General features: G+C 37.8%; 1 protein-coding gene across 2 annotated transcripts in view; it reads left to right on the forward strand.

Moving 5' to 3' along the window:
- Ube2e3 (ubiquitin conjugating enzyme E2 E3) overlaps positions 1 to 9,275 on the forward strand; it is a 59,897-nt gene extending 50,622 nt beyond the window's left edge. For both annotated transcript variants that reach the window (XM_059260781.1, XM_059260782.1), the window contains exons 4-6: positions 1,942 to 2,074; positions 5,752 to 5,899; positions 8,639 to 9,275. In XM_059260781.1, coding sequence (XP_059116764.1) covers positions 1,942 to 2,074; positions 5,752 to 5,899; positions 8,639 to 8,736 — 379 coding nt within the window. In that variant the 3' untranslated portion in view covers positions 8,737 to 9,275. The remainder of the gene's footprint in view (positions 1 to 1,941; positions 2,075 to 5,751; positions 5,900 to 8,638) is intronic.
- Positions 9,276 to 13,213: the final 3,938 nt, after the last annotated feature.

The following is a 13,213-nucleotide window of genomic DNA, read 5'->3' on the forward strand; positions in this document are numbered from 1 at the left end:
ACTGTTTCACACTTACTATTTAAGGAGAACCTCCAGATCATCTCTTAATTGATGGACTGTTTAAAAGAACAAAAGCATATGCATACTTAACATTTAGAAAGCCAGGATAATTTGTGATGTAAAAACCTAGAGGAAAATGGGTGGGAGACATGTCTCAGCCATTAAGGACGTGTGCTGCCTTTGCAGAAGGACCTGAATTTGATTCCCAGCACTCATATCAGGTGGCCTGAAGCTCCAGAGGATCTGAAACTGTCTCCTAGACTCTGTGTGCCCCTTCACTCATGTGCACATGTCCTCCCTGCCCACCCCACCCCCATATACACATGATTAAAGATAAAAGTGAAAATTTAAACAAATAGAGGAAAATGGCAATTTGTGAGGTGTGCTTGAAAAATATTTACAGGAATCATAGAGTTGCTTTGCTAACCACAAATTGTGAATTTAGATTATATTGAACCGTTACATTTTTATTCCATAAATGATACTGATGTTGAGAGCACATTGCATTAAAATGTTAATGTGGTTCAGTAGAATTCAAGTCTTGGTTTCTTAACATTCCCCTACAAGGACCCAGAGTTCCTGAAGCTAATTCCAGGGCTGGAACAGTAGAGCATCTTTTCATGCCAGAAAGGAAGAATGTACTCTAAAACAATGCCAGAATGTTAGAAGCATGTTGGAGCTGTGTTGTGGGCTCTCCCACTGGGCAAATCTAGGATGGTTCAAGTAGCAAAATAATTAAAAGCAGTAGTAAATTGTAAAGCATTGGAAAGAAATAGTAATTTATGAGACTATATCACTAGCATAACATTTATATAAACACATGGGGCCAAAGGGGGCTCAAGACAGCTGTTAATGTAGAGGAAGAACTGGAGTTGAAAATCATGATTATGCCAGTGTCATAGTCAAGTTCAGAGGATTCCAAATGAGTGTTAAATGTAGAGAAGAAATTTGAATGAAGAGAGTGGGTTATTTTCATGCTTGTAATCTGACCAAAGAATATATTATTGGTTGCAGGAAAAGATAGTAACTAAGCAGTAGGAAATTTGGAATGCATCTTCTATGGCTGAAGCTTAACATCACCAAGTGAGGAACAGGACACCATATCAAGTGCTTCAAACTGTCTTGACCCTCAAATGACATACCACTTACTCACTTCTCTGTTAGGAGTGTATTATTTGAGTCCATTATGAGAGAACCACAAACTCAAATGATGCTGCACTTTTTTTTTTTTTTAGGGGACTATATCCTGTCAAATAAAAGTTAGAAATTAAATAATGGTAGGACCCATGCTAAAGGAAAGTTAAGGCATAGAGGGTAAGTGGATGTGGTGAATTGCACATGATGGATTATGCCTGCAGTTACAGCACTACAGCTGGGAAGGCAAGAGCATTGCAAGTTCTAGGCCAGCCTGGGGTATAAATAATAAAACCCTGTCATGAAATGTATTAAAAGTATAGGACACAAGATTTTCTTGACCCCAAGACTAGATCTTGTATGGGGGAGGGGGGGCGAGGCGAGGATTAAGTGTATTACAGAGTTAGTTGACAATTTTATCATACAGATTATAGATTACTGTGGTTGACTTAGTTACTGAAATTATAACTGTTGTAACTGTTGATCTGTAAATTATTTTTTGGAAGAGGACATGTAAGTATTTACATAGAAAGGATCACGATGTAAGCAACCTATAAGTGTTGATGCAGCACACGCATTGGGTAAAGTTACATGGTGTTTGTGTTTTCGTTGCAATTTTTTTCTGTTCATTTGCAATATTTCAAAATTTATGCATGTGTGCATGAGCACATTTGCTTTAGATTGTTTATTTCTAATTTTTCATTCATCTTAAAGTATTAACCTAAATTTTTATAAGTATGTATATAGGTGTTTATATAGGTGATTATAGATATGTATATTGATTTTTTTTTTATTTCTTTTAAATAGTGCTGGGCCTAAAGGAGATAACATTTATGAATGGAGGTCAACTATACTTGGTCCACCAGGTTCTGTATATGAAGGTGGTGTTTTTTTTCTGGATATCACATTTTCTTCGGATTATCCATTTAAGCCACCAAAGGTAAGAACCTAGATATACATTGATTAATTATCCTTCTCCCAAACCCAGGAATTGTAGAATTTATATGTATATTGATGTAATAATTTTTATTTTATTGTTCATAAATTAATATGGAAACTCAACCTATTATTTTGAAACCAAAAAGTTACTGACTTCTGCCTTCTAAAAATAATTTTATATTAAACATAATTTGTTAATACTAAATAAAATTATACATTAAATAAAACATAAATGTGATCTTATGCAAAATTCCCTCTGTGAAATAAACCTTATTGACAGCTTTCATAAATAGGCTAATAATAAGGATTTTGTCTTTATTTATAGATAAGTAAAAATTAGAAAACTAACAAAAAAAGGAAAAACTAATACACACTCGTTTTGTGCCTTCTGTGAGTGTAATAAAATAGAGTGACAGGCTCACTTCTGCCTTCTCCTTAATTCATTTAAACTGAGTGTCCAGCTGGGTAACAAATAGAAAACATGATACTTAACTTCAAGGGCTTCTTCCTCTGACTTCTCATTATAAAGTACTCAAGTAAAAACCCTGGAGCTTACTTAGCCTTTGTAGCTGAGTTTGTTATAGAGGAATCCAGTGTGCCAGGAAGGTTGACAGGACCATGGCCCCCAACTAGTAAAGTGCTTTTCCTTTTTTTTTTTTTTTAAATTGCATAAAAATTTTTAATATAATACATTCCAATTATGGTTTCCCCTCCCCCAACTTCTCCCAGATCTGCCCTACTTCCCTACCAACCCAAATACACACCCTTTCTCTCTTTCTCCTTGGGATATAAACAGGCATATGAAACAAATAATAAAATAAAATTAGATAAATAAATAGAAGAAAAAGCCAAGAAAGTTTCTAATTTTTATATGATTTCTTTGTGTGTAAAATGCTTTTCTTTTTAAATCTTTTCTTTAAATACATGTTTTCAGTATATGTGTGTATGTGTGTATCTGTTTGTCTTCATCAATCCATCCATCCTATCTATTCTCTACAGTCTCTCTCTCTCTCTCTCTCTCTCTCTCTCTCTCTCTCTCTCTCTCTCCCTCCTTCCCTCCCTCCCTCCCTCCCTCCCTCCCTCCCTCCCTCCCTCCCTCCCGTGTGTGTTTGTGTGTGTGTCTGTGTGTGTCTGTCGGTCTGTCTGTGTCTGTAAAGACTTACTTGATTTTTAGAAAGGACATTTTCTGGGAAATATTCTCTAACACATTGCAAAAGAGTCCCACCTAGTGGTGTGTACCTCAAATTAAAAACAGAATGATCCCTCCCTCCATTCCTTCTCCCTCCATTCCTTCTCCCTCCCTCCCTCCCTCCCTTTCTTATTGAAGATAAAAGAATCTTCTCTCGTACACTACATCCCCACCACAGCAGCTTTCTCTCACTCTACTCCTCCCAGCCCCCTTCCCTCCACCTCTCCTCTTCCCCATATCCACTCCCTCTCCAGTTTCCTCTTCAGAAAAGAGCAGGCCCCCCAAGAGAAGACAGCCAAACAGGACAAAACAAGATGCAGTAAGAAAAGGTAAAAGCCCTCATATTGAGGCTGGACAAGGCAACCCAATAGGAAAGAGTCTCAAGAGCAGGCAAGAGTCAGACACCCCTGCTTCCAGTGTTAAGACTCCCACAAAACACCGAGCTAACAGTCTTACCATGTATACAGAGGACCTGGTTCAGAACCATGCAGGCCCCATGCTTTCCACTTCAGTCTCTGTGAGCCCATATGAGCTCTGTTTAGTTGATTCAGAGGGCCATGCTTGTCTGGTGTCCTCTATATCCTCTGACTCCCACACACACCCCTCCCCCTTCCATGGGATTCCCTGATCTCCAAGGGGAGGGACCTAGTGGACAACTCCAATAGGGTTTTTTTGCCAGTCATGTTTTGTTCAACCCTAGGTTTCTGGGCTATCCAGTCTCCAGTTCCTGGCCATTCAGGCAGTGTAGGGCATGGGTTCCCTCTCCTGGCATGGGCTTCAAGTTAAACCAAACATTATTTGACCACTCCCACATGTTCTGCGCTACCATTTCCCCAGCACATCTAGCAGACAGGACAGATTGCATAGGTGGAGGGTTTTGTGGCTGGCTTGGTGTCCAGGTTTCTCTTTCTGTAGTCTGCAGATTATCTTCTCTTAGCAAAGAGACTAGAATGTAGGGATGAAGGCTTCATGTAGGCACCAGTTCATCCTCTGTCCATTCGATGAGTTACGTGGATGTCGTCCTCAGCAGTGGTCCACTCCCCCTTCACCGTCACTTTTTGGAGAGTAACCCTCTGTCCTTGCATCAGCCTGGGTTGTTTAGGGATCTCCATGGGATCATAGATCTTCTTGGCCAACGACTCAACTGAATGCAACCCAGTCCCACCACTCGAAGACCTGCCTAGCTACAAAGACCTCATTTCCTCGATTACTAGGAGTCCTCCATTTGTCTCTGTCTTCACACTCACACACACACACCACTGTTTGATCCCTCCTGCTCCCATCTCCACCTACCCTCAGTCCACTTGCAAAATGTATTCTATTTCCCCTTCCCAGAGAGGCCCATGTGTCATTCCCCTGGAGCCCTTTACCTAACCTTTCTGGTCTATAGATTGTAGCTTGATAATCATTTACTTAACAGCTAATATCCACTTATAAGTTATTGCAATATTTGTCTTTCTCAGTCTGGGTTATTATCTCACTCAGGCTCTTATTTTTCTAGTTGCATCCAGTTGCCTGCAAATTTCATGATGTCATTTTTTTTTAACAGCTGAGTAATGCTTTATTGTTTAAATGTACAGCATTTTCTGACAAGTTGGTCCTTTAACCACCTGGACACACTCCAGATTAGACTGTGTTTGAGTGTTTTACAGTGTGGCCCATTAGAATCTAAGATCCTAGAAGTTATCTTTGAAAGCTGTTTAGGTATGCAGGCCTGCTTTTCTAAGTCAAATAAAAGGTCAGAACCCTCATGTTATAGTGGCATACATTGGATTCTCATGAGAATGATATATATTTAATGTCAGCTTATTACTGACTGTTGAATTTTTATTTGGTTGTTTTCTGTATAACAAAGCTTTAGTAAGCTTTATGTCTATTTTTATAAATAGTGATACTTCTACATGCCTAGTTTTTCATATTGGAAATTGGTTTCAACAAACTAGAAAAAATAAGGGGAGAAAGTTAACAGAATATATTTGTATGTGAAGAATTATATTTACAGTTATGTTTTTCTTAGCACCATTAGTGGAAATGGAAATTGTCTAGCAGCTGTCACACCCCTCCCCCACACATACCTGATCCCTCCTGCTCTGTTTCCTGAGTACTGGGGTTATAGGCATGCACTACAGAGGCAGGAGGATTGCTGTAAGTTTGAAACCAGCCTGGTCTGCAAAGCAAGTTCGGGCTAGCCAAAGCTACATATCTAGAGACCTCATGTCAAAAACAAACAGCAGCAGCAGCAAAAAAACAAAACAACCTTAACAAAACCTAAGCCAAATACAGTTCTTTCTATATATACTAAGTCAAAACAAGACAGAACAAACAATATTTTTAACTAAGTCAGTTCAAACTATTTAACTTGTTGTTATACCCAACCTATGAGTATTACTTGTTAATAGTTTGTTGTCAGCATCATCTGAGGTGTTACTGCTGAGACGAATTGTGACACAGCCTCTTTTTCTTCCTGTTTCTACTGTGACCATGTATAGGTTACCTTCCGCACCAGAATCTATCACTGCAACATCAACAGTCAGGGAGTCATCTGCCTGGATATTCTAAAAGACAACTGGAGTCCTGCTTTGACGATTTCAAAAGTTTTGCTCTCTATTTGTTCCCTTTTGACAGACTGCAACCCTGGTAAGCAAATCTTTATAAATCTACAAATAAGGCTTCTTAATTTAATGTTGATCAAGAAGTAAGTATTATTATTAGGAAGATCAGCATAAGATTTTTTTTGAGGGATAGGCATGGAGATTGAGTCAGCAGAATAGTGAGTCTGAGGCTGACTACTTCATAAGACTTCTGAGTTAGCTGGGGCTATCTGGTGAGACCCTCTCTCTTAAAAACCAAAAGTAATTCTGAGAAATCAGTGTTATTTCAATTAGAAACTGGGCCAAAAGTTTCTTAATATTTATTTAGTTTATTATTGTCATGTAGCAGGTTTTCTTTTAGGCCACCAACCAGCTTCCAAATCATGACATAGAGACTTATTATTAGTTATCAATGCTTAGCCTTACCTTAGCTCTTATTTTAATGTTTCTCTTTATCTATGTTTTGCCTCAGGGCTTATTGCCTTTCTTTTTTTCTTTCTTTCTTTTTTTTCTTTCTTTTTTTCTTCCTTCCTTCCTTCCTTCCTTCCTTCCTTCCTTCCTTCCTTCCTTCCTTCCTTCCTTCCTTCCACTGCTTCTTGTGTCTGGCTGGCTGGTGCTGCCTGGCTGGCTGACCCTAGGCATGCCCTCTCTTTCTCTCTTGTCCTGTCCCCGCTCTCCCAGATTTCTCCACCTACTTATTCTTTCTGCCCACCAGCCCCACCTATCCCTCTACTGCCTAGCTATTGGCTGTTCAGCTATTTATTAGACCAATCCAGGTACCTTATGCAAGCAGATGAAACAGCACACATCTTTATTTAATTAAACAAATGCAGCACAAACAGTAAGACATCTTTGTAGCCATAACAAAGGCAGCAGAAACAAATGTAACACCCCTTCACATAAAGTAATATTCCACTGCATAAACAAATGTAACATACCTTTTCTTTTTTTTTCCGGTTTTTTTTTTTTTTGTTGTTGTTGTTGTTGTTTTTTCGAGACAAGGTTTCTCTGTGTAGCTTTGCGCCTTTCCTGGAACTCACTTGGTAGCCCAGGCTGGCCTCGAACTCACAGAGATCCGCCTGGCTCTGCCTCCCGAGTGCTGGGATTAAAGGCGTGCACCACCACCGCCCGGCTTAACATACCTTTTCATAAAGTGACATTCCACAGCAGTGTCATGCCCCTTTGTGATTATTTTTGTACTGTCAGCTATGGAACCTCTACTTTCTAAACTGTGGGGCTGTACAGATCATTTCTGTGAGAGTTAAGCAGTGTCTTTTGATTCCTTTTCCCTCTTTCCATGTTGCCATGTGCTTTACTGTACTCACCCAGTAACTGAAGGTTTCTTTTCGTATTAAAGCTAATTGTATTAAATAGAGTGGTAATGGATATTGTAGTTACTGCTCATCAATCAGTCTAGATTGTTACTGTATAAACTCAAAGTTATTAGTGTATAATTAATGACTTCTGAAATGCCTCATAAGAAATTGAACACGGGTAACAGACTTGTTAGAGTCATGTTTAGAATTAGAGTTTCACATGTTACTACTGTGTAGGATTGGCTATTAGATTTGAGAGGGTTCAAGGAGGAAGAGAAGAAGAGATAATTAATTGTGTATTTGTTTAAGCAGACCATTAGAAATAACCTGTGTGTCCACTAAGAGACTATAGCTATTAAAAAATGAAACAATTCTGAGCTTACAGGGAGACAGTCTTTAAGATCTAGTATGTCAAGATAGAGAGACCTTAAAAAGATACATTCATACTTAACAAATATTGTTAAGTCCTAGATATAAGGCATATATAGAATATCTGAAAAATAATTTAAAAGTGTTAGCAGTTATTGGCCAGGGAGAGGATCCTGAGTCTTTGGAGTCTAGAAGGGAAAGCTTTTACTGTTCTGTGTTGGCTTTGTTTGGAACACTTTCTGTACCATGTGCACATACTTTGCTGAGAATTTTTATCTCAGATTCAACTTTTACTTCAAAATTATATTTAACATGAAATGGCAGGTCAGTTTTTTAGTGACTTATGTTTACAGTTAGAGACATAACTGTATGACCATCAGGGAACATTTCATTCTGAATAGCATTATGAGATACTTACATTAAGATACATAACAAGACAAAAATGCAGCTTCTATCTACCACACTTTCATAGTTGAATAAAATGTCAAGAATAGCATGATCGGGATGCTGCATCCTTGATATCTCAACAGAATATCTTAGGTTGCCTAAGCAAAACCTACACAGTAACATCAGCAATTGGCATGCCACTGTGTGTGCGTGTGTGTGTGTGTGTGTGTGTGTGTGTGTGTGTCCCTACCCTAAATGAAGAGTTACAATCAGGAAGAAGACTGTCTTTTCTAGAGACTATCCCGATAGGCTATCTATTCCTAAGTGGTTGCCTTAAGCACGTGGACCTAAAAGGAGGGGAGGATGCACACATATGTAACAATGATAATGGAAGAGGTCTTGAATTTGAGGGGGTGGTTCAGGCAGAGACGCAGGTAGAAATAATGTGAATACAGTAGTCAGTATGATTCTCAAAAAGTTGAAAATATTTGTTAAATATATCTCTTAAATTCTTAGACTTTTTTAGTGAAGGGGGCTTTTTTAATATTAAAAATATATTATTTTATTATTTTAAAATATATTATTTTCTTTGGAAAAAATTAAAACATTCCATATTTAAAATGCTGCCAAAATATAACTTTCAATATAATGCCATGTTAGAACTGTACATGTAAAGCACACATGATATCTTAATGTCGTTTTTACTTTTTCAGCGGATCCTCTGGTTGGAAGCATAGCCACTCAGTATTTGACCAACAGAGCAGAACATGACAGGATAGCCAGACAGTGGACCAAGAGATACGCAACATAATTCTCATAATTTGTATGCAGTGTGAAGGAGCAGAAGGCCTCTTCCCACTGTGCTGCGGATCTTTATAGCCTTTACAATACGGACTTCTGTGTATATGTTATACTGATTCTACTCTCTGCCTTTATCCTTTGGAGACTGGGAGACTCCCCCAAAAGGTAAATGCTATAAAGAGTAGAACTTCGTAGCTGTAGATTAGTTACGTTTAAAATGCCTACTTGCAAGTCTTGCTTCTTTGGGATATCAAAATGTATTTTGTGATGTACTAAGGATACTGGTCCTGAAGTCTACCAAATATTATAGTGCATTTTAGCCTAATTCATTATCTGTATGAAGTTATAAAAGTAGCTGTAGATGACTAGGAATTATGTCATTTGTATTAAGCCCAGATCTATTTCTGAGTATGTGGTTCATGCTGTTGTGAAAATGTTTTACCTTTTACCTTTGTCAGTTTGTAATGAGAGGATTTCCTTTTACCCTTTGTAGCTCAGAGAGCACTGATGTATCATCTCAAACACAATAAACATGCTCCTGAAGGCATAGTTTCTTGTCGTAATGTTGAAAGTCTTGTCAGAAGGTGTGTCTGAGATGATTGTTGATGAAATAAAGATGTGGATATGAAGATGGATTATTAAGGACTAGTACAAATGAATGAATTATTAAATTGAAAACATTTAAAAATCTTAAGTGTGTAGAGTTTTTTCCTTTAAGGAGAGAATATAGTGGCTTAAATGTGAAGCTGGATTTAAACCATTGGCCTTTAAAAAAGAAAAAAAAAAACATGAATTCTACATTGATGATGTAGTATTTGAGTTGAAAATGAAGTCCTGGGTTATTCAGGACTCTATCCATGTCTTACATAATATTTTGTTTCCAAATTGGTGATGTCTATTCAAAGTTGGGCAATATTGTCTGATAATTGCTATTCTGTGATTTCTTTTCTATGGTGCTTTTCCCTTTAATCCTGATCTTGAATTTTTATGGTGCATTATTGTTACTGTGATACATGGCCAGCAAGTGTAGCCAGAGGCTCAAAGGCCCTCTTTTTCCTGAAGATAGAAGGTGTGTTAGTGTGCAGATGTGGCACTCTCAGTTGAAGACATACTAAATTGTACGGATTTAGAGGTTAAATGACTTCTAACTGTAATTATTAAGTATACTATTTAGCTTGTAATTATTAAGCTTTCTTAAGAGAATTGTAAACAATATAACTGTACTATTTTTTTCCCCTGTGCCTGGAATAAATTATCTGTGGTGAGTGTCTTTTCCGGTTCTAAATATGGTAATACAGTAACATCATAAAATTTATGGAAATTTATTATTAGGATAAAAGCATGTATTGCTTTGGGCTGGGGAATGTTAGCTCAGTGGTAGAGATTGCCTTGGCATCCTCAGCACCACGTACACACACACTCACACATACACACTCACATGCACACACGTACACACAGACATTTCTTCAGGAAAATGAATCGTATAATTACATAGACTACCACTGTTAAAATAGGGGGCTTCTACTCAAGTATTTGGTGACAGAAATCTTAAATCAGAGGAAACTTAAATTTAGCAGGTTTCTATTTTTCCTACAAGTACACACACACACACACACACACACACACACACACACACACCAGTACCCTTTTGTAGAGGAACAATGAACAACATGTTAATGTTTAGAAGATTTAAGCTTTATCTTGGGAAACTTCTGATTGTTATTTTAAACAGAAATTAAAAATCCACAGTTCAAGTCAATGTGAAGAGAGTGGAGGCTTTGTATGAAAGTCAAAACCATTTTAATTAGCCATGGTAAGCTGTAGGAAGGACTTCACCCCACTGCTGAACTTGGTCATGCTGTACCCTAGGGTAATGAGTTTCTCTTGGTGCTAGAGAGCTTTTGTTCTGCATATTGCTGTGGTGTTGCATTGCTGTTCCTACTGTAACTTGTAAATGTCTGAGAATGACCGAGCCACCATGTATCCCATCAGACCCTCTGAGGAGCTGGGCATTGCACAAAGCAGTGTCGGATATGCATACCTGCTATAACTGTTGCCTGTAAAAGAATTCTTCATCGATTAATTACAACTTCTGAAATTTGATAAAGAATTATTTGAGTAGATCCCTAACCTATTTTAGTTTCAGACTTATTTCTAATGAATATGAAGTAGCTTATTAATATTTGTTACCGGAACACTTAAAATAGTTTTCCTCGTTTAAAAACTTGACATTTTTTTTTCATTCAAGTAATACTAAAAACCATCTTACATAACCACATCAAAAAGCTTATATTGATAAGCATATCAAGTATGTTATTTTAATTATCTGGACACGACCTTTTCTTTTGAACTAGGAAATCTTAACTAATTGGGATAAAAATTTGTAATTTGACCCATGCCACCTTTTCTCAGAAGAACTTTTTTGAGTTTTGCTCTGATTTGTAAAGAACTTGAGTCAGTCCACTGGTATTTGATGGTGTTCAAGTAATAGAAGAACAACTAGTAGGAGTATGTGGCAGTTGCAGTCCTGAAACTTCATTTATCGTGTTAATGCATGTTATTAACACACTGTGAGTTACAGTTTATATGGTACACTTAGAAGGATCATTTAAGTCTGAGCTGAAACATCAATTACTTTTTGTCGAACCACTTTAAGAAACTAATCCTACAATAATTGCATCATGGTTATATTTCAGTTAATGTTCCTTATTCAGAGTAAGTAAATGTACAAGCATCTTTGTTTTATTTCCAGTCACATTAGTTCTTTCAAGCAATACCCCAATGAAAATAATTACATTTTAATACATATACATTATTTAAGTCAAATCTCACTCCAAAAAAAGGCTCAGTTTTTCCTTAGGAAGATCTTCGGTGTTTTAAAGAGTGTTTGTCTCCAGTGTACAGTGGAACATTTACGCATGGTGGACTGTTAGTGCTTTCAGCATGGTTCTAGACTACACTGCCAAGTGGTTTCTGTAACTGCTTCACCAGTGGTTATGAGTGTTAAAGCCTTGCTCGCTGTCAGACAGCGTCCACCTTGTTAACCTAGAACTGAGACAAGATGGGACCACCCCACAGGCTTATGCATTTGTGCTTCTGCTCTTGCTGCTTCCTTTCCGTTCCTTCCTGACTCTTGAACTCACAAGCAGCTCTCTGTAGGGAATGCCCTGGGACCAGCGTCTTCCAGTTTGTCACCTGCTGGGCTTGCAACTGCTTGTGTTTGGACGGGAAGGCCAGAGTGAATTTTAAATAAGAACTTTCAGTGTCAACATACATAAATACTAAGAAGCTAAACTGCGTGTGTTGGGGAGGGGGCGGAGTTTAAAGAGCATATGACCCAGATTTGGGCACAAGGGTAGGTACAGACGTTCTGTAGTCTTTGTCATTAAGTGTAGGTTAGGCAGCAGAGCGCCGGAGCTTAGTTCTAGATGTGATCTAAGATAGAACGGAGAATAACAACATAAATAGCTTGGCATGGAGACATGGTGATTACCTCATTCATGGAGGTCTGTCTCATGCAAGTCACTGAAAGATTTCCCCCCTCAAATCCCCTCAGTTTCTCTCAGGTCTACCCCTTTGAACATTTCTGTCACACTGCTCTCATTTACCTGTTAGTTTGTCAGTCTGTTTTTCTGAGATACCATCTATACAAGCATCACGAAGAATCAAGTATGTATTTATTTTCCATTATCAGCAACAAGCCAGGTGCCCTCCCTAAAAGTCAAGAACTTCTTTTTATCTTTTTCTTTTTGGTGGGCAGGTAGTGGTTAGAAGATGCATATACTACATAACCCGTTAACTGATTTACATTAAGAGTTTGTTCTTCAGAGTTTAAGTGCTTGATAGTTGATTGGTTTATTTAGAGAGTATGAAACATAAAGAGATGAATACATTTTCACATCCTTATAATCACTTTCCTGTCCAGATAGATTTTTCTCCCTAGCAAAAGAAAAACATGTCTTTGTTAAAAAATGTATTCGTTTTCTGCTGAATGAGAAGTTGAGCAGATGTCTCTGCTGATATAACAATAAAAACGCTGGTATAATGTTTAGTAAATGTACTCAATCTATATAATGTTCAATAAACTTCATACTAACTGACATTTTAAAAACACTCTTGGTCTAGCAAAATGGCTCAGCAGATCCAAGTATTTGCCATGCAAGCATGACTACCTTAGTCGGCCCTGAACACACATTAAAGGTGGAAAGAGAAAACCTCCTCTTAGACATTGTACATACACACAAAATGAGAAAAAACAGTCTTTAAAATTACTCTTCATATTCAATGTCTGTGACTTGTATTTTGGCATTTTACTTTATTCAGTTTAACACCATGTCTGTATGTTTGGCTAGTGAGCCCTGGGAAGACGTCATATATCCTCTTTCTCTGTCTCAATACCTGGTATCTAACGTAGCTGCTAGCTGGATGATTATGTTATCATGGAGGTAAATCTTCAGCTTAAGGCTGTCCCACACCACATGGTATTT

This window comes from Peromyscus eremicus, chromosome 4, assembly GCF_949786415.1.
Source record: "Peromyscus eremicus chromosome 4, PerEre_H2_v1, whole genome shotgun sequence".
Taxonomy (NCBI): domain Eukaryota; kingdom Metazoa; phylum Chordata; class Mammalia; order Rodentia; family Cricetidae; genus Peromyscus; species Peromyscus eremicus.